Here is a 26534-nt window from a genome sequence, read left to right on the forward strand (position 1 = left end):
GGGTGCAGTGGCTCACGCCTGTAATTCCAGCACTTTGGGAGGCCGAGGTGAGCGGATCACCTGAGGTCAAGGGTTTGAGACCAGCCTGGCCAACATGGTGAAACCCCATCTCTACTAAAAATATAAAAATTAGCCAGGCGTGGTGGCAGGCGCCTGTAATCCCAGCTACTCGGGAGGCTGAGGCAGGAGAATCGCTTGAACCCGGGAGGCAGAGGTTACAGTGAGCCGAGATCGTGACATTGCACTTGTGCCTGGGGGACAAGAATGAGACTTCATCTCAAAAAACAAACAAAAAAGAATACTCACAGATAGTTTCCAAATTCCAGAGGAACAAGGCAGAGAGAAACAAAAAACATGCTCTAGATTTTGGTCACAAGAGTATACCTTATTCAATTTATGAAAGGCCATAAATAGTTCAAAATAAGTTTCCTTGACTCCGAAAAACAAAACAAGGATCAGCAATATTCCAAGCAAAAGTTAAAAAGTTTGCTTCAGTTTCTTGAGTACATTCATTGAACTCTTGTTTTACTTGATATTTATGAACATTTTAGCTCTTCATGAATCTTGTATGTTTTTCCTTTATTCCAATGTCACAATCTCCAAAGTTATCAGAAACCTGTATTTGAGAGTACCTGTCAAAGTTTTATAGCTTATTATAAACCATGTTTTGAAAAGGATTAAAACAAAACAACAATTATCTGTGAATAACAAAATGTTCAGGGTAGTTACACTTAGAAGCACAATTGACAAAGAAGTTTGATTATCTCCATGGTTTACAAAACTTAATTATGATTGAGAGCATATACTCAGACATTAGAATTTTAGAAATTCCCTACAATTTCAGAATATGTATTATTCACCAAAATATAACCTAAAGAAGATTGAACATAGTCCCATGTACCTAAATGTTTCAAATAATCCTGTTTACCTCTCTTTTCTGGACACTGCAGGGGCCCTTCTGAAGTATTTGAAAAGCCAGGTGTCAGGAAAGACAATTGTGAAACTGAAGTTTGATTTTGGTCTCAGACTCCTGACCTCAGGTGATTCACGCCTGCCTCAGCCTCCCAAACTGCTGGGATTACAGGCGTGAGCCACTGGGCCTGGCCTTATTTTTATTTATTTATTATTTATTTTTGAGACAGAGTCTCACTCTGTCACCCAGGCTGGAGTGCAGAGGTGCAATCTCAGCTCACTGCAACCTCCACCTCCTGGGTTCAAGTGATTCTCCTGCCGCAGCCTCCTGAGTAGCTGGGACTACAGGCCCCTGCCACCACATCCAGCTAATTTTTGAATTTTTAGTACAGATGGGTTTTTACCATGTTGGCTTGGATGGTCTCATCTCCTGACCTTGTGATCCACCCGCCTTGGCCTCCCAAAGTGTTGGGATTACAGGCGTGAGCCATTGCACCCAGCTATTTATTTTTTTTGAGATGGAGTCTCACTGTCACCCAGGCTGGAGTGTAGTAGTACAATCTCAGCTCACTGCAGCCTCCAACTCCTGGGGTCAAGGGGTGCTCTTGCCTCAGCCTCCCCAGTAGCTGGGATTACAGGCAGCTGCCACCACTCCCGGCTAATTTTTGTATTTTTAGTACAGATGGGGTTTCACTGTGTTGGCTAATCTGGTCTTGAACTCCTGACCTTAAGTGATCCACCTGCCTTGGCCTTCCAAAGTGCTGGGATTACAGGCGACTGCCACCACGCCCAGCCTAAAATATATTTCTTTTTTTTTTTTTTTTGAGATGGAGTCTCGCTGTGTCTCCCAGGCTGGAGTGCAGTGGCCTGATCTGGGCTCACTGCAAGCTCCGCCTCCCGGGTTCACGCCATTCTCCCGCCTCAGCCTCCCAAGTAGCTGGGACTACAGGCGCCCGCCACCACGCCCAGCTAGTTTTTTGTATTTTTAGTAGAGACGGGGTTTCACCATGTTAGCCAGGATAGTCTCGATCTCCTGACCTCGTGATCCACCCGCCTCGGCCTCCCAAAGTGCTGGGATTATGGGCTTGAGCCACCGCGCCCGGCAAAATATATTTCAAAATATATTTATCTGAGTTCCTCAAAGGTAGAGTCCATGTCTTTTGTCCCCAGAACCTAGTACAAAGTCTTGTATCTCATAGTTACTCAGTGAATGTTAATTTAATGGATGAATCGGTCACACTAGCAATTGCAAAGTTTTTCTCAGGACCTAACCTTGGCTGCAAGGAGTTTGTAGAGATCTCCCCTCCCCACACCCTCCATTTACGATGTCATCAGACTGTGGTAAGCCATTCAATGAGTGCTTAGCATGAATCCGACACAGTGCTAATTACCTGTAATTCTCAAAATGTCCTTAAGAGGTGGCTACTAATATGTCCTCATTTCACACTTAACCTTAATCCCAGCTATTCGATTACAATCCTGGTTACCAGACCTGGCTCACGTCACCTAGCTAATAACGGAAGAGCCCACATGTGTTTGCCATAGGAATTGGCATTTTCATGTCCAGCTCTCTAGCCCCAAAGATTTCAACCTCTTCGAGCCGTAACAGATTGGAATAAGAATCCTCTCCAGGAATCTCTCCCAATATGCTGGAACCTAAAAGGAAATAAAAACCCCTACTCTGATCAGCATAGACTGGGCCATGGTGAAAAGGAATGGATGATGTTCCAGGTGTGAGGAAGTGCAGCTTTTTAGCCTGCCAGTTATTTTTCAGTCAGCCAGTTGCAGGAAATGAGGCACACTGCTTTCCATAACTGACTTGTCTTGCAACTTTCTGAACAAGTCACACCTCCCTGACCTGTTTTTTTTTTTTTTTTGAGATGGAGTCTCGCTCTGTTGCCCAGGCTGGAGTGCAGTGGCGAGATCTCGGCTCCCTGCAACCTCTGCCTCCCAGGTTCAAGTGATTCTCCTGCCTTAGCCTCCTGAGTAGCTGGGATTACAGGCGCCTGCCACCACGCCTGGCTAATTTTCTTATTTTTAGTAGAGACGGGGTTTCACCATGTTGGCCAGGCTGGAACTTGGCCTATTTATTTTATTTATTTATTATTTATTTATTTTTGAGACAGAGTCTTGCTCTGTTGCCCAGGTTGGAGTGCAGTGGCCAGCTCTCGGCTCACTGCAACTTCTGCCTCCCGGGTTCAAATATTCTCTTGCCTCACCGAGTAGCTGGGATTATAGGCGCCCGCCACCACGCCCGGCTACTTTTTGTATTTTTTAGTAGAGACGGGGTTTCACCATCTTGGCCAGGCTGGTCTTGAACTCTTGACCTCGTGATCCACCAGCCTAGGCCTCCCAAAGTGCTGGGATTACAGGCGTGAGCCACCGCGCCTGGCCCCTTTGCTTATTTTTCTAAGAAACAGACTAACACCGATCTCACTAGTAGCATTGTTAAGATTAAACAAGATAGCTAATAGCTTTAAAGGGTCTAATCACAGTACCCCTACAGGTAGTAGTCACTCAGCAAATCATAGCCAGGAGTGGACGAAAAGCGCTGGGAGCATTAAACCAGCCAGATTTGGAGTCTGGGTAGGGCCTAAGACGATGGCATCAGCGGATTGGGCCAGCCAAAGGGGGCGGGTTCAGAGGGAGGAGCCAGCCGCCTTCCGCTGCAGCCCCGAGCTTTGAATCAAGCGCGGTAGTTTCAGCTGTAGCCAATCCTAGAACAAAATCTTCTTGCGTCAGTTGTTGCTGAGGCCCAGATCTCACCCAGATCAGTTCTAGTCGCTGCTGCTAGTACCCGTCCTCGGCTCTTGCGTGTCCGTCCTTTACGACTCAGAGGACGGAGAGAAAGTCCAAGTCACCTTCCTCAGTATCCAGGCCGGAAGGAGACTCTCGGCTACTCGTCCTAAACATGGAGAGCAGCACTGGCTTCCCTGTCTCTGGATGCCGCAGGGGCGTCCTGTCAGGAGTTGTAGTGGCAAGATTCCAGTTCTTATGCGACTTGGTGGAGAAGCAGGAAGTTGCTGTTTATCGGACAAGGCGGGCTAGGGAGGGAAACAACCCCGCGGAGCCATATGGAGAGGGCAGGAGGTGTCCTTAGATAATGGTAGGCCTGAGGCGGATGGTGGGGCGGTGTTGAGTCCTGGCCCTTTAAACCCAAGGGGGAGGACCCGGAAGTGGATGGGCGGGGCGAAGGGCCCTCGTATATAAGAGGGCCCCAGCCGCGCGGGGTCTCTAATCTGCCATTTTCTGTCCCCGAGTGAGTCTCTGGCGTCCCAAATTGCCTGTTTTTCTCACAGGCTCTATTCCGTTCGCTGGTTCGCCACCTCAGGGGAACGATGGCCACTGAGTCCACAGCTACTGCCGCCGTCGCCGCGGAGCTGGTTTCTGCCAACAAGTAAGCGGGACTGGAAAGCTTGAGGCACTGGCCAGTCCGCGGGGAGGGCAAATGGACGGGGGCTCCGGAGAAGGGACAGACCGGTGGGCGGGCGTACTTGACTTCCCGGGAGCAGCTGTCGCTGTTCGGGAAGGCCCGGTCACTGGAGCAGTCCTCCTCTGGCTTGAGAGCCTCGCGCACCAGCGGTAACGGCGGTCGGCTGGCGCCCCCTGCCCCGCTTTTTGCGGCCGCCATCTTGCCGGGGGCAGCGGCGGCTGTATCCATCGCCTGCCCCTCTCCTTCCTCCCCCGGCCCGGGGCGGTTGGCCGGGAGGCGGGGCCCTGGCGCACGAGTTGGCCTTCACTCCCCTTCTGTCCCCAGCGTGTGCCTCGGGTAGAGTCCCTGGATAACCCGGGAATATAACCAACGGAGATTTGGCGCCAAAAGAAAAAAAAAAAACCCTGCACGAGGAAGGAGGCTGGACCTGAGGGGTCGGGGTGGGCGGGGCCTTGCTGAGGGCGGGGTTTTGCGCGCGAGCGTTCGCTACCCTTGCCGGCTCTGGAGCAGGGGGCGGGGCCTTGAGGAGGCGGGAAAACTCTATTGTTTGGGGCCGCTGCGGCTCCAGCGGGAGCGTTTGGACTATTCTGTGGGACCGGTGAGGCTAGTTCCGTCCCTCACGCCTCGCTCACGTCTTGTGCTGGGAGATAATTATCGCTCCCCTTGACTCCGTGAGCCCCTGCCTGTGGTGGGGAGGATTGTAGTTCTTTAGACTTCGGAGGTGTTGCCTTGTTCGGGGGAACATTATCCGGACGCAAAGCGTCTTCAGGAAGCGCCGTCTGGAGCTCTCACCAGCACTGTTTGGTTGCTAGGGAATCGGCAGTAGTGTGCACGAAGTGGAGAAGGGCTGGAGGGAAACAAGATAGGATTGCTTTGAAAGCAGCACAGTGCCACTCAGGCGTAATCTATTTTTTGAACAGTGGAGGGAAACACTACATGAGTTCAAGGAAACAAGTGCTGTTTCCCATACAGTAGGTCTGATTTCCCAATCTTGCCTTATTTTTTTAGTGATCTGGTTCTGTTTTTTTTTTCTTTTTCTAATCTTGTGCGCTTTAGAGGTTAGCTGCCTTCCCTGTGAACGGAATGGTTGCTGTGAAGTTTTTAAAATTGATATTCTATAGGCTTACACTCTGTCATGATTATGTCTTAGTTTGCTTATAGTTAGAGATTTACTTACATCTTTGCTTACCACCTTTTGTTTTCTCTGCATTCTTGTAGAGCAGTGGTTCTCAAGTCACCCTGACAATCATCTGGGAACTCATGGGAAATATAATTTTAATTTCAAACTCCCATTACCTGCCTCTTTCCCCATTGATTCGATATGAGCAGTATAGATTGGGCTTGAGAGTCGTACTATAGCTGTTATAAAAAGAGCTCCTTTTTATAATGTTTCCTGGATAGCTCTGGCAGTCAGTATTTCACTGACAGGTGTGTGTTTTTGTTTTGTTTTTGCAGACAGGGTCTGGCTCTCACATCCAGGCTAGAGTGCAGTGTTGTGGTCATAGCTCACTGCAACCTCGAACTCCTGGGCTCAAGTGATCCTCCCTAGTAGCTTGGGACTACAGTCGCCACGCCTGGCTAAGTTTTTGTAGATACAGGGTCTTGATGTTGCCCAGGCTGGTCTCAGACTCTTGGGCTCAAGCAATCCTCCCGCCTTGGTCTCCCAAGGTGTTGGGGTTACAGGTGTGAGCCACTGCGCAGGTGTGTGTATGTGTTTTTTTATTTTTATTTTTTTGAGATAAAAGTGTGCAACAAATATCTCTTGCAGGTCCCCTGTGTCTTGCCAGAGTTAGGTCATTAGTGAACTTAGTCTCAGCTTCCTGGCAGGTTATACGTACAGAAAGTTTATATGTGGCTACAAGAAAGCAAACCATTTAAGTAGTTCCTCACACCATAAATTGAAAGCTAAAACTGAGCAATTATATGTGCTGGGGGTGTGTGTGTGTGTGTGTGTGTGTGTGTGTGTGTGTGTGTGTGTGTGTGGGGTAGGGGGCAGGGTCTCTGTCACCCAGGCTGGAGTGCAGTGATGCCATCATCGCCCACTGCACCCTCTACCTCCTGGGCTCAAGTGATTCTCCCACCTCAGCCTCCTGAGTAGCTGGGATTACAGGCGCACACCACAAGACCCAGCTGATTCTAGTATTTATTTTATAGAGACGGGTTTCACCATGTTGCCCAAGCTGGTCTCCCAACTCCTAGGCTCAAGGGATCCACCCACCTGGGCCTCTGAAAGTGCTGAGGTTACCGGTGTGAGCCACCAAGCCTGGCTGGTATTTTCATTTCATTCCCTCGTTTCCCCATCTAATTAGTGTGAGAGAACAATGAAAGCATGTGCCTCAGTTAAGTAAGTTAGTGGGGACATTTAGATGTAAAGTTTATAAGGTCCTCATGTTTAAGGGTAGGTAAAAGAAAATGACTTGAATTTAGACTTTAGGTAAGAATGTACATTATACTTCGAGGATAAACATTGAAAGAATAAATATAACTTCCGAACCAGTAGAAAGAAAGAAAAATGGAATGAGAAATAAACCTCAGTTCAGGTTTTTTAAATTTAGGAAATGGGGATCTTACTGTGTTGCCCAGGCTGGATTCCCAACTCCTAGTCTCAAGCAATCCTTCCACCTCAGCCTTCTGGGTAGCTGGGACTACAGGTATGCATCACCTCACCTGGCTTACAGTTGGCTTTGATACTAGCTTCATTGCTTCAGTAGTGATCTTGGACCACAGTTTTGTCATCTGCAAAAAGTCTTAGGTTGGCTTTTGTCCCCTCATGCCATTAAAACAGTATTGTTTAAGGAGATGTATATCTAAATGTTAAATTAATCCTGTTATTCTTAGCTTTCTAACTAGTTCTCGGTTTTTTTTTTCTTTTTTTTTTTTTTTTTTTTCTGACGGAGTCTCGCTTCTGTCAGCTTCAGGCTGGAGTGCAGTGGCCGATCTCAGCTCACCTGCAAGCTCTGCCTCCCGGTTTACGCCTATATTCTTCCTGCCTCAGCCTCCCAGTAGCTGGGACTACAGGCTCAGCCACCTCGCCTCAAGGTTTTTGTATTTTAGTAGAGACGGGTTTCACCATGTTAGCCAGGATGGTCTCGGGATCTCTGACCTGTGGATCCGCCTCGCCTCGGCCTCCCAAAGTGCTGGGATTACAGGCTTGAGCCACCGCTACTCGGCCTTTTTTTTTTTTGAGAGGGGAGTTTTGTCACCCAGGGGTGGAGTGCAGTGGCATAATTCCTCGGCCACTGCAACTTCTGCCTCCCAGGTTGAAGCATTCCTCCTGCCTCAGCCTCCCCCCAAGTAGTTGGGACTGCAGGTGCAACACCACACCCACACTTTGGGTTTTGCCATGTTGCCAGGGTGACTTTAACTACTGACCTCAGGTGATCCGCCCATCTCGTGAGCCACTGTGCCCGCCACAGTTATGATTTATCACGTTTGTTCATTTTACATACTTCAACTGTGGATGGTGCTTGTATGTAGTCTGTGTATTTTGGACTAATTTTAACATTTTATAATTTGTGTGCATTTTATGGTAGTAAATAAGATAGACTAGTACCTTATTATTATATTTTATGCATTGATTACATACATTTTGTTAATTATTCAACATTTCTAGGCCATGAGGTTTGTCTTGTTTTTTCATGTATCTATATAATTTATTTATTTATTTTTATTTTGGTTTTTTTGAGAAAGAGTCGGTTCTGTTGCCCAAGCTGGAGTGTAGTGGCCTGATCTTGGCTTACTGCAACTTCTGCCTCCCCAGGCTAGTTTAATTCTTTGCATCAGCCTCCCAAGTAGCTGAGACGACAGTTTACAAAAAATTACGCGGGTGGGCTTCTGTAATGGCTTTGAAACCGAGGCGGAGGCTGTAGTGACTCGAGATTGTGCCACTGCACTCTAGCCTTAGAGCAAGACTCTGATTCAAAAAAAAGAAGGCCAGGTGCTGTGGCTCGCTGGTAATCCTTAACACTGTGGGAAGTTGTCGGTGAATCACTTTGAAGCTGGAGTTCAAGACCAGCTCGACTGACATGGTAAACCCCCTGCTCTCTGTTTCAAAAAATACAAAAATAGCCAGACGCGGGCTGGCGCAGACTGTAGTCACACTAAGCCTCACTCTGTTGCCCAGGCTGGAGTGCACTGGCGATCTTGGCTCACCGCAGCCTCCACTTCCAGGGGTTCAAGTGATTCTCCTGCCTCAGTCTCCCATAGCTGGGATTACAGGCCGCCACTCATACCTTCCGGCTAATTTTTGTATTTTTAGTAGAGATGAGGTTCATGTTGGCCAGGCGGGTTCCAACTCCTGACCTCAGGTGATCCACCTACCCCGGCCTCCCAGCCTCAGATTATAGGCGTGAGCCACCTCACGCCCAGCCTACACTTCTTTTTTTTAAATTAATTCTTTTGAAATAGAGAGGGTCTCATTTTGTTGTTTAGCCTGGTCTTGAACTCCTAGCCCTCAAACAGTCCTTTTGTTCTCCAGAGTGCAGGGATTATACATGAGCTACCCTGCCTAGCCTTGAATTTCTCCTTGTTAGCAATGTATGGAGCACCAATTTCTCCTTAACCCTATCTTTGACTATTTGATGGGTAAAGCATTCTCCTTTTTTGAGACGGAGTCTCATTTGTCCCCCTGATGCTGGAGTGCAGTGATGCTACTAGCTCACACTGCAAGCTCTGCCTCCTCCCAAGTTCACGCATTCTCCTGCCCCAGCTCTGGTAGTAGGATTCAAGGTGGCGCCACTGCGCTCGGCTAATTTTTTGTATTTTAGTAGAGAAGGGTTTCACCGGTCTGATCTCCTGACCTTGCGGATCCTACCGACTTGGCCTCCCGCTGGGATTACAGGCGTGGAGCCACCACCGCCTGGGTAAAACATACTTTCTAAGTATAGTTTTTGATTCTTTCTCTTTTTGAGACGGAGTCTCGCTGTAATGCTTCCAGGCTGGGGTGCAGTGGCTGATTCAGCCATTATTCGGTAAGCTCCGGGCCTGTTCATCGCGATTTTCCTGTTCAGTTTCCTCCAGGTATTGACTACATGCTTCGCTGACCAAGTTAGTTTTTTGTATTTTGTAGAGACGGGTTTCACTCATGTTAGTTGTGGGTCTCTACCTTGATCTTCGTGATTCACTTCGCTTCAGTGCTGGGATAGGTTGAGCCACCGCTACCCGCCTTGACTCCTCCTCTTAAGAATGAGCGGCCAAGCACGGTGGCTCACACCTGTAATCCAGCACTTTGGGAGGCCGAGGTGGGTGGATCACGAGGTGAGGAGATAGAGACCATCCTGGCTAACATGGTGAAACCCCATCTCTACAAAAATACAAAAAAATTAGCCGGGCATGGTGGGGGGCGCCTGTAGTCCCAGCTACTTGGGAGGCTGAGGCAGGAGAATGGCGTGAACCTGGAAGGCAGAGCTTGCAGTGAGCTGAGATCATGCCACTGTACTCCAGCCTGAGCACAGTGCGAGATTCTGTCTCAAAAAAAAAAAAAAAAAAAGAATGAGCAGTAGCAGGTGGTCAAGTGTTTGTGTTTTTTTGGTGTTTGTTTATATTAAATCCATTAATCTATTCCCATTGGGCTTTTTTTCCCTGTTGACTGAAGATTCTATGTATATTTGTTAAGTTAACCTTTTGTGAAATGGATTAGATGGAGTAGAATCTATCAGTATCCTATAGTTTCTGGTTTGTTTACTTATTTATTTATTTGAAACAGCGTCTTGCTCTGTCACCCAGGCTGGAGTATAGTGGTATGATCATAGCTCACTGCAGCCTCCATCTCCTGGGCTCAAGCAATCTTCCCACATCAGTCTTTCTGAGTAGCTGGGACCATAGGGTGAGACACCATGCCCAGCTAATTTTATTTTTGGTAGAGACAGGTCTTGCTGTGATGCCCAGGTTGGTTTTAAACCCCTGAGCTTAAACAGTCCTCCCACCTCGGCCTCACAAAGTGTTGGGATTACAGTAGAGAGCCACTGCACCCCGTCTGATTTCTGGATTTAAAATGGCCTTCTCCAAACAAATTACTAAGTAATTTCACTGTAATTTCCTCTAGCTTCATACTCATTCTAAAAATTCATAATGAACTTCATAAAACTATGAAGTCATAGCTTCATAGTTGTAAATGTAGTGGCTATTAGAATTAACATGTTAAAAAATAACTGGATCAGGCCGGGCACGGTGGCTAACACCTGTAATCTCAGCACTTTGGGAGGCTGAAGCGGGAGGATCACTTGAGGTCAGGAGTTCGAGACCAGCCTGGCTAATATGGTGAAACCCTATCTCTGGTAAAAATAGAAAAATTAGCCGGGCATGGTGGCGGGCACCTGTAATCCCAGCTACTTGGGAACCCGAGGCAGGAGAATCGCTTGAACCTGGCAGGCAGAAGTTGCAGGGAGCCAAGATGATTACCACTGCACTCCAGCCTGGGCAACAGAGAAAGACTGTCTCAAAAACAAAACAAAACTGGATCAGACATATCTATTGCCCAGATGGGACATGAACATCCGTTTATAATTTTTGTTCATCAGTATCATATAATTTTGTTCATCATCGGTTTATAAATTTTGCTCAGTCCAGTAGTCCTCAGAGCATGGTTCTAGAAACCAGCAGTGTGTCACCTGTGCAGTTGTTAGAAGTGCAGATTCTTGAACCTTACCTCAAACCTTCTGACTCAGAAACTGTAGGGGGTGGAGCTCAAACTGTTTTAACAGTTCCTCCAAATGGTTTGCATACAGACTACAATTTGAGAAACACTGCTTTAATTCCTTTTTTTCCAACTGTACAAGTATTGCCTTAGTTCAGCCTCTTTTCTATTTGTCTAGGCTTGTGCTAAGCAAGAATATAAATAAATTTATCGGCTGGGCACGGTGGCTTATGCCTGTAATCCCAGCACTTTGGGAGGCCGAGGCAGGCGGATCACGAGTTCAGAAAATCAAAACCATCCTGGCTAACACGGTGAAACCCCGTCTCTACTAAAAATACAAAAAAAATTAGCCAGGTGTGGTGGTGGGCACATGTAGTCCCAGCTACTCAGGAGGCTGAGGCAAGAGAATGGCATGAACCTGGGAGGTGGAGCTTGCAATGCGCCGAGATCCGCGCCACTGCATTCCAACCTGGGCGACAGAGCGAGACTCCATCTCAAAAAAAAAAAGAGAAAAGAAAATTTATCACTGATAAGTGCTTTACAATGTTATTTAATAGTGTTTTTACTGGTTCCTTGCTTGTAATGGTATTCAATTCAGAGTCTTATATTTTAGTTATAGTGTATTTTTTTTTTTTTTTTGAGATGGAGTCTCGCTGTGACATCTCCCTGACATTGTATTTAAAAAACCTATGTGTTACAGAATGGCAATAAAAGACCTAGTCCTTTAACCACAGGTAGTTTGAAAGGTTCTGCGCTAGAACATTTGGTCAGAATGACCCCTTAATAAAACTATTTGATATAAATGGCTGTGACAGAGTTTGTAGATAAGGATCCAAGACCATTTCAAGATTCTAGGCAAATGGCCCAGATAGCTTACAACCTGTAGCTGAAAGCACTGCCCTTTAAGTTGTTCCTCATCCCTGTGGTTATAGCTGTGAAGTTGCTACTTATTTTCAGCCCTGGATATTTGAATAAGAATTAAATTTGATAATGTAAGTAAATAATACTTGGGTATTTAATAAATGACAGCTTTTTTATTCCTTTATATTTTTCTGAATTTATTTTCAGGCTTAATAATTGTCTCCAGTTTTACCTTTTTTCTCCTTAATTTTTTTATTGCAGAATTGAAGATGTTTCTGCTCCTTCTACATCTGCAGATAAGGTGGAGAGGTAAGATTATTTACATGGTATATAATTAGATTCATATCTGGAACATAAACTAAGAAATATAACTTTACAGTTTCATTGTTTTTGTTTTTTAATTTATTTTTGATAGAGGCAAGATGTTGCTTTGTTGCTCAGGCCAAAGTGCAGTGTGCAGTCAGGGCTCACCATAACTTTGAACTCTTGGGCTCAAGCAGTCCTCCCACCTCAACCTCTTGAGTAGCTAGGACTATAGGCACATGCCACTACACTTGGCTCCTTTTTTTTTTTTTTTTTTTTTTTTTTTTTAAATTTTGAGACAGAATCTCACTCTTTTTCAGGCTGGAGTGCAGTGGCGCAATCTCAGGCTCACTGCAAGCTCCACCTCTTGGGTTCACGCCATTCTCCTGCCTCAGCCTCCCTAGTAGCTGGGACTACAGGCGCTCGCCACCATGCTCGGCTAATTTTTTTTGTATTTTTAGTAGAGATGGGGGTTAGTCAGGATGGTCTTGATCTTCTGACCTTGTGATCCACCCGTCTCGGCCTCCCAAAGTGCTGGGATTATAGGCATGAGCCACTGCGCCCGGCCCACCTGGTTCATTTTTAAGTTTTTTGGAGAGATAGGGTCTTGCTATGTTGCCAAGGCTGTTCTCAATCTCCTAGCCTCAAGCAATCCTCCCTGCCTCAGCCTTTCAAAGTGTAGGATTATAGATGTAAACTACCAGGCCCGTCTCACCTCTTCCCCCTGTAACTTTTCCATCTTGATATGACTGTGGTTCTTTGTTTTTCTTAATCTCAGATCTACACCTGCAGTGACTATGTTTCTTAATCAGAGGTGGGCATAATAAATAACTAAAAAGCTTACCCAAAAGGTAGATGCTAGGTTACATCTCTAGAGATTTCTTGTTTTATTTTTTAGAGACAGGGTCTTGCTCTGTTGCCCAAGCTGGAGTACAGTGATGTGATCATAGCTCACCACCACCTTGAACTCGAGGGCTAAAGGGACTCTTCTGCCTTAGCCTCCTGAGTAGCTGGGACTATAGGCATGTACCACCACATCTGGCTAATTATTTTATTTTGTTTATTTTTGAGATGGAGTTTCGCTCTTGTCGCCCAGGCTGGAGTGCAGTGGTGCAGTCTTGGCTCACTGCAACATCTGCCTTCTGGGTTCAAGCAGTTCTCCTGCCTCAGTCTCACAAGTAGCTGGGATTACAGGCGGGTTCCACTACGCCTGGCTAATTTTTATATTTTTATTAGAGATGGGGTTTCACCATGTTGGCCAGGTTGGTCTTGAACTCCTGACCTCAGGTGATCTGCCCACCTTGGCCTCCCAAAGTGTTGGGATTACAGGTGTGAGCCGCTGCGCTCGGCCGAATTTTCTTTTTCTTTTTTTTTTTTTTTGAGACAGTCTTGCTCTGTCGCCCAGGCTGGAGTGCGGTGGCGAGATCTCGGCTCATTGCAACCTCCGCCTCCCGGCTCCTGCCTCAGCCTCCCAAGTAGCTGGGATTACAGGTGCCCGCCACCATGTCCGGCTAATTTTTTTGTATTTTTAGTAGAGATGGGGTTTCACCATGTTAGTGAGGGTGGTCTTGATCTCCTGACCTCGTGATCCGCCCACCTCGGCCTCCCAAAGTGCTGGGATTACAGGCTTGAGCCACCGCACCTGGCCCACAAATACATTTTTTAAGTGTCTACAGGGTTTTATGTTTTTCATGTTTGAAATCCCATTGTCATCTTGGTTATTTAACCCTTTTCCCATTTGCCCCGAGAATACTTGCTGGTGGTGCTTGGGGTTGCAGCATTTACCCAGTGATAAATGCCATGAAGTAGCTCTCCTTTATTATTTTCACATCACTCTAATATATCGATTTTGGATAAAAAGACATCATTCTATTTATAGCATTCTGTTTTTAGTAATGGTATTTCCATTTACAAAATATGGTAATTCTCAATCACTATAAATGTCAAATCCTAGAAAACGTAGCATTCCTGTGTATGATGTTAACATTATTCTCAAATGGTTGTTGGCCAGAGATTCATTTGATGAATCCAATTTTTCTGAAATAGACGATTCTGATGTTAGTTGTGTTGAGAAATAACTCCGGCCAGGCATGGTGGCTCATGTCTGTAATCCCAGCACTTTGGGTGGCTGAAGTGGGCTGATACTTGAGGTCAGGAGTTCAAGACCAGCCTGGCCAACATGGTGAAACCTTGTATCTACTAAAAATACAAAAATTAGCTGAGCGTGGTGGCGGGCACCTGTAATCCCAGCTACCTGGGAGGCTGAGACAGGAGAATCACTTGAACCTCGGAGGTTGAGGTTGCAGTGAGCCAAGATTGTGCCACTGCACTCCAGCCTAAGTGACAGTGAGACTCTCTCTCCAAAAATAAATAAATAAATAACTCCAAGAACAGTTTTATATTTTTATTTTCACACTGAAAGTCAGATTTGCTTCAGCTTCAAAGAACATGTTTATGTAAAATTAAATGAGAGCTGGCAGCGAGCTGTACTATTTTTTTTTTTCCTAAACGGGAAAAGGGTTAAAATAAATCTTATGAAATACTGTTTGGCTGGGTGTGGTAGCTTGCACCAGTAATCCCAACACTTTGAGAGGCCAAGCAAGACCTCCATCTCTGAGGGGATCACATGACCCCAGGAGTTTGAGACCAGCCTGGGCAACATAGCAAGACCCCATCTCTACCAAAAAAATTTTAAAAAAATTGTTCATTGTGACACTTGCATATGGTCCCAGATACTGGGGAGGCTGAAGTAGGAGGATTGTGGCAAGCCCAGGAAGTCGAGGTTGTGGTGAGCTGTGATCTGGCCACTGTACTCTAGTCTGGGTGACAGAGTAAGACCCTGTCTCCAAAAACAAGGAAAGAAAAAAAATAGGGCTAGGTGCAGTGGCTTATGCCTGTAATCCCAGCACTTTGGGAGGCCGAGGTGGGTGAATCACCTGAGGTCAGGAGTTCAAGATCAGCCTGGCCAACATGGTGAAACCCCATCTCTACTAAAAAATACAAAAATTAGCAGGGTGTGGTGGCGAGTGCCTGTAATTCCAGCTACTTGGGAGGCTGAAGCAGAAGAATCACTTGAACCCGGGAGGCGGAAGTTGCAGTCAGCCAAGATCACACTACTGTACTCCAGTCTGGGTGACGAGCAAAACTGCATCTCAGAACAAAACAAAACAAAATGTCTTGTGAGTTAATCTGGTATTTGGGTGGTATGAATACTGAATACTGTTTAGGATTGATCCTAAACACAATACTTTTAAAGGGGTTACTTAAACCATAGTATTTAAGTTTCTGGACTGACTAAATGAAGCTAGGCTACCCAAAACACAGTGCTTGATATGTAATCATCAATATTAAACTCCATTGCCCAGGTTGGAATACAGTGGTGCGATCGTGGCTCACTGCACCCTTGACATTCCCTGGGCTCAGGTGATCCTCCTGCCTTAGCCTCCTGAGTAGCTAGGACCAGAGATGTGTGCCACCATGCCTGACTAATTTTTGTATTTTGTTTTTAGAGATGAGGTTTTGTCATGTTGCCCAGGCTGGCCTCAAACTCCTGGGGCTCAAGCCATCTTCTCACCTGAGCCACCCGAAGTGCTGGGATTACAGGCGTGTGAGCCACCATGCTTGGCATAAGCATTTGATTTTTCGAAGACCAGAATATTCTGATTCTGAGAGAAACATGAAGGATGGTTGGAAAACACATTGTTAGTCTCACCTTAAATTTATAACCTCTGACCTAAAGTGCGTTTTTAGTTTTGATTGGCACTTATACCGCATTTCTCCAGTCAAGTTGTTTTCCCATTCTGCTGAACTGCTTAATCGTTTCTCCTTTTTTTTTCCTCCTTGAGTCAGGGTATTGTTCAGCCACTCAGGCTGGAGTACAGTGGGTCCTGATCTTGGCTTGGTGCAGCCTCAAACTCCTGGGCTCAAGAGATCCTCCTGCCTCAGCCTCCCAGACTAAGTTTTTTTTGTGTGTTTTAGGGACAGGGTCTTATTATGTTGCCCAGGCAGGTCTTGAACTCCTGGCCTCCCTATGATGCTCCCTCCTCAGCCTCCCGAGTTGTTGGAATCACAGGCATGAGCCACGGCACCCAGTTGATCAACTTTTTCTTTATATTTTCTTAAACAGTCAACATCATACCCCTCATCTTGCTTTTTACCTGATGATTTTTCCTTTGTTTTATGTTTGGTTCTGGATTTTTGTTTGTTCACTGAATAAACAATACGCAGAGAAATTTCTTAACACTGTGCCATATATCTGTAGCCATATATTCTCTCCTTTTGAATGCCTTTTCATGCTCTTATTCAGCAGTTCTCAAAGTTTTTTTCTTGTATACCCTTCGGTCTCAAGTACTTTTTCAGGAATAATGTAAGATCAAAACTGTTTTTGTAATAATAAGACTGCCTTTTTGACCACTGGCACTGATCGTGCAAAAGTAATGGTGGATAAACCTGCTGTTCCCTTAACATAAATCAAGGCAGTGGCAACAAACAGTACTAGCAATTCTTGTGTTCTTCACTATCACCTTCACTTAGAAAATGTCCATGATGAAGCATTACAAACTTAAGTTTATTAATTCTCAGTCCTTGACTACGTGGCTTTAAGGTAACCTGGCAAAATAGGAATTATGGATGGAGCGCTTCAGCATATCAAAAGTAGGTACAATGGTTTTTTTTTATGAAAAGCCCTTGTGTGATTTTAATTAAGAGTTGATTAAGCTTTTTTCATGTAACTTTATTTACTGGCTTTTATTGGAAAGAATGTTTTATTCAAAAGTTTTATTTTTGAAAGAATGACCAACAGACAAACTTTTATTTAGACTTGATACTTAGCAGATGTTTTCTCCAAAATGAATACAGTGAGCCTGTCACTTTAAGGGAAATAACTGACAGTATCGGTGCTATTGATAGAATGTGAGCTTTCACATGAAAAATAAAAATTTTGGAGGGCCGGGCGCGGTGGCTCAAGCCTGTAATCCCAGCACTTTGGGAGGCCGAGGCGGGCGGATCACGAGGTCAGGAGATCGAGACCATCCTGGCTAACATGGTGAAACCCCGTCTCTACTAAAAATACAAAAAACTAGCCGGGCGTGGTGGCGGGCGCCTGTAGTCCCAGCTACTCGGAGGCTGAGGCAGGAGAATGGCCTGAACCTGGGAGGCGGAGCTTGCAGTGAGCCGAGATCGCGCCACTGCACCCCACCGGGGGAGACAAGGGGGGAATTTTTTTCCAAAAAAAAAAAAAAAAAAAAAAAAAAATTTTTTTGGATAAGTTATATATCAACTGCTGTTGTGAGACTGACAGTATCCTAATACTTTATGACTGTTCTGATGAAATTGAGTTTTAAGTTGTGGTAAAATACACATAATATAAAATTTTCCATCTTTTTAAGTGTGTAAGTCAGTAGTGTTAAGTAAATTCACATTGTTGTATACCCAGTCTTATCTTGCAGATCTGAAACTATTACCCAGTAAAAACTCCCTCTTTCTGTCTCCCCTAGCAACCACCATTCTGCTTTCTGTCTCTATGAATTTGGCTACTTTAGGTACCTCATATAAATGGAATAATAGAATATTTACCTTTTTGTGACTGGCTTATTTCACTTAGCATAGTGTTCTTAACGTTCATCCATGTTGTGGTGTGTCAGAATTTCCTTGCTTTTTATTGTGAGTACTGCTGCTGTGACCTTGGGTTTATGTAGTCATTCATAAGTAGAAGATTTAGAATACAAGATAGACTGGTTTTTAATGTACCAGTATGAGAAGTTCATCAGTGTTTTCAGATCGTACAGTACAACTAACCTTTAAGAAATTACCACTTTGTTGGTCAAGTGTGGTGGCTCACGCCTGCATCCCAGTACTTTGGGAGGCTGAGGCGGGAGGATCACTTGAGGTCAGGAGTTTGAGATCAGTTTGGCAAACATGGTGAAACCCTGTCTCTAGTAAAAATACAAAAATCAGCCGGGCATGGTGGCATGCACCTGTAATCCCTGCTACTCAAGTGGCTGAGGCAAGAGAATCGCTTGAACCCAGGAGGCAGAGGTTATAGTGAGCCAAGATCGCGCCACTCCAGCCTGGGCAATAGAGTGAGAGGCTGTTTCAAAAAAAAAAAAAATAAATTACCACTTGTTGACTGGGCATGGTGGCTCCTGCCTGTAATCCCAGCACTTTGTGTGGCCAAGGTGGTGGATCACTTGAGGTCAGGAGTTTGAGACCAGCCTGGCCAACATGGTGAAACGGTCTCTACTAAAAATACAAAAATTAACTGGGTGTGGTGGTGCCCTCTTTTAATCCCAGTTACTGGGGAGGCCGAGGCACAAGAATGGCTTGAACCCAGGAGGTGGAGGTTGCAGTGAGCTATTGTGCCACTGTACCCCAGCCTGGGTGACAGAGCAAGACTTTTTTTTTTTTTAAAGACAAGTGACCACTTTGTTGGGTTTGGGTGTGGTAACAGAAGTATATCCAGTTATCTGAAAGGACTATTTAAATATTAAATATTCCCTTTCCAACTGCATATCTATGTCAAGTCAGATATTCTTGTACTTTAATGAAAAGAAAACATTGCAGAATAGTGAATAGGGAAATCCTGTTCTACTAACAGACATTTAGGAGATTTGTAAAAATGTAACATCGCCACTATTCTTACCAAATTTTTGTTTTGAAGAGTTACTTTTCAGAGAAAGTCATGTTATTAACATGTAACATTTTAAAATATTTAAAATTATTTTAGTTTTAATTTCAGTATGGCGAATACTGATAGATGTAACTTGCATACACAGAGGCTTTTGGAGGGCTTCAGTAATGTAACAGTGTAAAGGATCCTGACATCAAAGTTTTTTTGCTCTTACGTAACACCAGCATCTCCATTTGTTCACAAGATCCCACTCATTGTTTACTTAATAATAGAACTCCTGTAGTTCTCTATACAACAATACTATTGTTTCCTATGAGATTACTTATATCAACCCACTAGGTATCATCAGGTTTAACTGTTTGTTGACCCCCTCATACTTCCCTTCATCTGTTACCTCACATCAGTTTCTTTGACAGGAAAATGTGAAAGAGGTGTCCACTCTGTTTCTCTACTACTACTTTTGTTATTAATTGAAGCTACTTCAATCAAGTTTTTCTCTACCATTCTACTAAAATAGTCTTGTTTATGGTCTTTAATACCATCCATATTCCTAGTAGTCATCTCTCAGCTCTCTGAGTTAATCTTGTCTTTAACATTTGACCCAATCCATTACTCCCATTACTTTTTCCTGTTACGTTTTTTATTTTTATTTTTATTTATTTATTTATTTTTGAGATGGAATCTTGCTCTGTCACCCAGGCTGGAGTGCAGTGGCACGATCTTGTCTCACTGCAGCCTCCTCCTCCCGGGTTCAAGCAATTCTCCTGCCTCATCCTCCCAAGTAGCTGGGATTACAGGCGTGCACCACTGTGCCCAGCTAATTTTTGTATTTTTAGTAGAGACAGGGTTTCGCTGTGTTGGCCATCCACTGTGCCTGGCCCCGTTACTTTACTTCATACTATTTTCTTGTCTCTTTTCCTTCACTGGCTATTCCCCCAACCCCTGTTCTTCCTCATCTCCCCTATCTAAATATTGGAAGGCTTCCAGGACTCAGCCAGTCCTACAACCTCTTTATTAGTAGCCACTCCCTATGTATTCTCCCCAGTTAAGTCCCGTAGCTTTAAGTACCTGACTCTCCCATTTGTATCTCTAGTCCCCATATCTCTCCCAAATTTCCCCTTATAATATCTTGGAGGCCTAATAGGGATCTCAGAATTAACATATCCAAAGCTAAATACTGTACAGTAATTGATTGCCTTGTTTCTCAATGACTTTTCCTTCAGTTGACTTTTTATCAGACAGTGGCAATGTTGTTCTAGAATTTTTCATCTAGATTGTGTAGATTTGAATCGCTGCCATTAGTATTGAGTTTTCCATCTGTAAAGTGGGGGTAATAATTCAATAATTTTATGAGGTGAAGATCCTAGGGTTTAAATGTAGGTAAAATTTCTACATCGTCCGTTATTAACACTTAATACCAGTTGCCCAGGCCAAAAAACGTTTGCTTTATCTCTCACTCTTTTATTCAATAAATTATATACCTAGTCCATTAGCAGATTTTATTTTATTTTATTTTTATTTTTATTTTTTGAGACGGAGTCTTCCTCTGTCACCCAGGCTGGAGCACGGTGGCCGGATCTCAGCTCACTGCAGGCTCCGCCTCCCGGGTTTATGCCATTCTCCTGCCTCAGCCTCCTCCCAAGTAGCTGGGACTACAGGCACCCGCCACCTCGCCCGGCTAGTTTTTTGTATTTTTTAGTAGAGACGGGGTTTCACCGTGTTAGCCAGGATGGTCTCGATCTGACCTCGTGATCCGCCCGTCTTGGCCTCCCAAAGTGCTGGGATTACAGGCTTGAGCCACTGCGCCCGGCCCATTAGCAGATTTTAAAATAAGTATATTCAGAATCTAACCTCTAATACTCCTCAGGTTCTTGTCTAGATTTTTACAGTTTCTTTCTTTCCTTTTTTTTTTTTAAATAGAGAAAGAGTGGTGTTTTGTTTTGTTTTTTTTTTTTTTGGACATAGGGTCTTGCTCTGTTGCCCAGGCTAGAGTGGAGCAGCATGATCCTAGTTCACTGCAGCCTTGAATTCCTGGGCGCAAACAGTCCTCCTTCCTTAGCCTCCTGAGTAACGAGGACTGCAGGTGCACACCGTGATGTCAGCTAATTTTTGTATTTTCCTGTAGAGATGCTAGTCTCGAACTCCTGGGCTCAAGTGATCCTCCCACCTTGGCCTCCTGAAGTGCTGGGATTACAGGCATGAGCCACCATGCTCAGCCTTAGACTTTTTCTTTTTCTTTTTCTTTATTTTTTTTTGAGATGGAGTCTCGCTCTGTCACCCAGGCTGGAGTGCAGTGGCACAATCTCGGCTCCCTGCAACCTCTGCCTCCCTGGTTCAAGCAATTCTTCTGCCTCAGTCTCCCAAGTAGCTGGGACTACAGGCACACACCCCCACGCCCAGCTAACTTCTGTATTTTCAGTAGAGATGGGGTTTCACCATGTTGGTCAGGCTGGTCTCGAACTCCTGACCTTGTGATCCACCTACCTCAGCCTCCCAAAGTGCTGGGATTACAGGCATGAGCCACCGCAGCCCGGCCAGACTTCTTTCCAACTGGTTTTCTCCCCAGTTCTATTCTTATTCTGTCTTAAAGTCTATACTAACGTGATGCTGCTCTCTCCCTCTTCCCTTTTATTTCCTATATTCTTCCCCAGCTTAGTCTAGCCAGAAAAGTTTTCTGTTTTTCAAATATTTCAAGCAAGCTTCTTTTAGAGCTTTGAACTTACTGTTGCCTCTGCCCTAGAGTGCTTTTCCCTTGTTTTTTTTTTTTTTTTTTTTCCCCGGCTTACCTTAAGTTCTCTGCTTCAATTTGACATTGTCCATGTGGTCTTAGCTCATTCTTGTTATAATCACAGTGTCTTGAATTGTGCCCAACAATATTAGGTGCCCAAGTATTGTTGATTGAATTAAGAAGAGGGATTATCCTTCCAAATAATTTGGTTTTCATTAATGGAACTTAGAATATCACTGACTCTTGCTCTTTTGACCCAGGTTTTTCTTAAAGCTGTAAGAAACATTAAATAAAGGTCTAATTGACACACAGGAAACTGCACATAACTTTAAAGTAACAATTACGAGTTTCTACATATGTATATACACCTGTAAACCATTATCACAATCAAGATAATGAGCATATTCATCACCTCAAAGTTTCCTCATGTGCCTTTGTACTTCATTCCCTCCCCAGCAACCATTAATCTGCTTTCTGTCACTGAAGATGGGTTGCATTTTGTAGAATATTATCTAAATAGAATCATACAGTAAGTACTGTTTCTTTTTGTATAGCTTCTTTGATTCAGCATAATTATTTTGAGATCCATCCATGTTACCACGTGTATTAATAGTTCATTCTTTTTATTAGTGAATGACATTTCATGATGTAGATATATCACAATTTGTTTATCCATTTGGGTTTCCAGTTTTTGGCTTACAAATAAAGCTGTTGTGAATATTTGTGTACAAGTCTTTGTATGGGCATTCATTTCCATTTTTTGGGTCCATACCTAGGAGTGGAATGGCTGGATCATATGGTAGGTATATATCTAACTTTAAGAAACACCCAAACTGTTTGCTAAAGTGATTCTATCATTACATTATTACCAGCAGTGTTTTGACAGTTCTAGTTGCCCTACATCCTCACCGTCATTTGGTGTGTGGTCAGTCTTTTAAAATTTTAGCCATTATAGTGAGTATAACAGTATCTTATCATGGGTTTAGTTTGTATTTTTTTGAGTGACCCATAATGTTGGCATCTTTTCATGTGCTTATTTGCCATCCATGTATCTTTGATGACATGTTTGTTAAAATCTTTCGCCCCCTTTTTATTGGATTATTATTGCATTCTAGGAGTTCTTTATATATTCAAGTCCTTTATCAGAAGTTTTGCATATATTTTCTACCAGTTTGGCTTGCCTTTTTTGTTTTTATAATAGTGTCTTTCAGAATCAAAAGTTTTTCATTTTAATGGTATGTCTACTTTATTGATTTTTTTTTTTCCTCTTGTTAATAGTTTGTGCTTTTTCTTTCATATTCAGGAAATCTTTGCCAAACCCAAAGTCACTAAGATTTTTATCCTATAGTTCTTTGTATAAATTTTATGGTTTAAATCTTATATTTAGATAGCCTATGATCCATTTCAGATTAATTTTTGTATGAGGTATAGATAACAGTTGAGGTTCACTTTATTGCATGTAGATTTATAATTACTCCAGCACCATCTGTTAGAAAGATTATCCATTCCCCATTGCATTTCCTTGGTACTTTGTCAAAATTTCAGTTAGTTGTATATGTGTGGATCTGTTTTTGTACTCTGTGTTCTATTTGATCCATTTGCTTTTCTTTATGCCAATACTACATTGTCTTAATCTTAAAATCACTGCCTCTTGCCCTGTTTACCTAATGCTTCCTAATAATTCTTTTAGCTAGTACAATTTTTATGAATTTATGGTTCTTTTATGATACCTTTTTTATTTGTTGCTTAATTAGCAAATATTTATAGTGATATAATACAGGCTTTGTGAGTAGATGAGCCGTTACGAGAAAATATTCTAGTCAAGCTTCTGGGAATGTTGCCTTTAAGATTTCTTTTGATTTTTGTGATGGTAAATAAGTGTGTTAGCCAGGCCTTGCCAGAGTAGTCCAAAGGTTTTAAAAAATTAAACTATTGTTCAAATATAGCAGGTATTCAAATAATACTGATTTAAACAGTACTTGACACTAGAAAAAAATCTTTTTCTTGCAGTCTGGATGTGGATAGTGAAGCTAAGAAACTATTGGGTTTAGGACAGAAACATCTGGTGATGGGGGATATTCCAGCAGCTGTCAATGCATTCCAGGAAGCAGCTAGTCTTTTGTAAGTATTGTATATTTTGCTATGATGTAATATTATGTTCTAATAAACCTTGAGTTATAAAAAGTTATTTTATGGGGAAAAAACATGAAGAGCAAGAGTTTTAAAACATTTGATTATTTTTCATGTGGTTTGTACCAGTAACTATAAGTGTAAAACTTTAAATATCACCAAGCAATTTCACCCTTTCATTTTCCTGAGTAATGTAATTTATATTCCAATCACTGCTAATTTAGGTGACCATACCTTGTCCTGGTTTGTCTAGGACCTCTCCCCACCCTCCCCCGCTTTTTTTTGTTGTTGTTGAGACAGGGTCTCTGTCATCCAGGCTGGAGTGCAGTGGCACAATCTCATGCTTACTGTAGCGTCAACCTCCCAGGCTCCCCAGTAGCTGGGACCACAGGTGTGTGCCACCATGCCCAGCTAATTTTTGTATTTTTTTTTTTTGTAGAGATGGGATTTCCCCACATTGCTCAGGCTGGTCTCGGAAGTCTTGGGCTTAAGCCACCTTGGCCTCCCAAAGTGCTTTGTAAAGGGATTACAGGTGTGAGCCACTGAGCCCAGCCTGACTTTCCCAATTTTAACACTGGAAGTTTGTGTCTGTGGAAACACTTTAGGCCCAAGCAAGTCATGATTGATAGCGCTATTATTAGCACAGCATTTTTTCATACATTTTTAGCACATTTTCATACGTTCTTAGCACTGTTGTTGGAATTGCTTAGAAGTTGGTAGCTACCACCAGGTAGCCATGTAGACCTATATCCTGGAGGAAAATGTTAGCTTTAGGGCCTTAAAGATCATTTATTTTCCCCCAAAGACTTTAATGTACCTCCATTATCTGAGAGGGGAAAAAAAAAAGTTAAATCTTCAAGCATCAGGCTTTTGGTTTATGGCTAGATTTGAGTTAGTTTCCTCAAATATAGTATTAGCAATTGGAATTGAAGGTCAGTCATTACATACATTACATACAGTTGATTACATTACGTACAGTTAAGTTAAATGTTCCTTATAAAAGAAATGGTTATAACAAAGCATTTGTGGGTTTCAGGTTTGACGCTTAATATCAATCTATTCTTTTCCTAACCCCCTACTGCCTCTCCCAATATCCAGAACAGAATCTTACTCCTGGATATCTGCAATAATCTCTTGTCTGATTCCTGTCCTCTTTGTTCCTCTCTGCTTGAGCTTAATGAATTGGAGCTTTGGTAGGGTAGAGACCAAATTTTATCTGGTAGTATTTAGGGAATTTTATTTTTTTAAATTTTTTTTTGAGATGGAGTTTCGCTCTTGCTGCCCTGGCTGGAGTGCGACGGCGTGATGTCAGCTCACTGCAACCCCTGCCTCCCGGGTTCAAGTGATTCTCCTGCCTCTACCTCCCGAGTAGCTGGGATTACAGGCATGCACCACCACGCCTGCCTAATTTTGTATTTTTAGTAGAGATGGGGTTACTCCATGTTGGTTAGGCTGGTCTCGAACGCCCGATCTCAGGTGATTCACCTGCCTCAGCCTCCCAAAGTGCTGGGATTACAGGCGTGAGCCACTGTGCCCAGCTGAATTACGTATTTTTATTTAAAAATGCATGGTTGTCTTACAACATAAAATGTTACCTAAGTTTTTAAGCACACATAAACACTTTTTTCTTAGGTTATTTTTCCCAGATTACTGGAGAGGTCAGTATTCCCACGTTTTCCTGCCATTAAGGGTATTTAGGAAGAAAATTTGAGATGTCCTATTCTAATCTAGTAGACTACCCTTAAACATGACCTCCATCACAATTTACTGCTTAGGTTCTCTGTTTACTCTCAATAGACTCTTAGGCCATTAGTTGGCCTGGCTTTGCATGAATTCTGTCAGTATTTCACTCCATGAAAGCCAGTCTTCTTACCTTACATAGAAAAGTACTTTCTCCTTTCATTTATTTGTTCATTGTGTTTTTTTTTCTTTTTTTTTGAGACGGAGTCTCGCTCTGTCGCCCAGGCTGGAGTGCAGTGGCCGAATCTCAGCTCACTGCAAGCTCCTCCTCCCGGGTTCACGCCATTCTCCTGCCTCAGCCTCCCGAGTAGCTGGGACTACAGGCACCCGCCACCTCGCCCAGCTAGTTTTTTTGTGTTTTTTTTTTAGTAGAGACGGGGTTTCACTGTGTTAGCCAGGATGGTCTCGATCTCCTGACCTCGTGATCCGCCCGTCTCGGCCTCCCAAAGTGCTGGGATTACAGGCTTGAGCCACCGCGCCCGGCCTTCTCCTTTCATTTATTATACTTATGTAATTTTTGTCCTTCCTTCTCTAAATTTAATAGCTAAGACTTATACACAGTGCTATTTGTTGTCTAAACATTGTTTTCAGTGCTTTTACATACATTAATAACTCATTTAGTTCTTGCAACAGCTCTTTGAACAAACAGTTATTAACGTTCCCATTTACAGATGAGAAAACTAAGGCACTGTGAGAATAATTTGTCTAAGGTCTCACAGCTAGTTATGGGTTAAAGGTAGGATTTGAATCCAGGTAAAACAGCTCCAGATATTCTGCACTTTTACATCATGCCTTTCCATGGGCCTTAATCATCCTCTAGGTCCCAGCCAAAGGTCCTTTAACTACTCTGGTCTATATTGACATCCGTCTTTTAGCAGGAGGAATACCTATTAATACCTTAGGGTTGTTTGGCCCTACATTATATATTACTAATTGTAGCACAATTATTTCACTTACGATGTGTGTATGTTATATATTGATAAAGAGCATACAAGATTTTCATGCATTGTTTAACGTCGCTTTGACCTTGACTTGAAATGAAAGCAAGAGGGGTATTGGTTTCCTAGGAGTATGTTACTGGAGAAATACCAATTTATAACTGAAGAACTAGAACTAAATGTTTTAGACTAGATGGTAATTCAGATTTTAGATTTTTATTCTCTTT

General features: G+C 43.5%; 1 protein-coding gene across 8 annotated transcripts in view; it reads left to right on the forward strand.

Annotated features, from left to right (window-relative positions):
- Positions 1 to 3307: 3307 nt before the first annotated feature.
- Positions 3308 to 26534, forward strand: part of NASP (nuclear autoantigenic sperm protein) — a 38175-nt gene continuing 14948 nt past the window's right edge. For 4 of the 8 annotated variants that reach the window (XM_031668077.1, XM_031668083.1, XM_031668090.1 and 1 more), the window contains exons 1-4: positions 3308 to 4309; positions 12102 to 12149; positions 21956 to 22028; positions 23510 to 23620. In XM_031668077.1, coding sequence (XP_031523937.1) covers positions 12110 to 12149; positions 21956 to 22028; positions 23510 to 23620 — 224 coding nt within the window. In that variant the 5' untranslated portion in view covers positions 3308 to 4309; positions 12102 to 12109. Of the gene's footprint in view, positions 4310 to 12101; positions 12150 to 16753; positions 16797 to 21955; positions 22029 to 23509; positions 23621 to 26534 lie in introns of those variants that run through there. The other 4 variants (XM_031668081.1, XM_031668091.1, XM_031668082.1 and 1 more) reach the window with 3 other exon arrangements.

The sequence above is a fragment of the Papio anubis genome, chromosome 1, assembly GCF_008728515.1.
Source record: "Papio anubis isolate 15944 chromosome 1, Panubis1.0, whole genome shotgun sequence".
Lineage (NCBI taxonomy): Eukaryota > Metazoa > Chordata > Mammalia > Primates > Cercopithecidae > Papio > Papio anubis.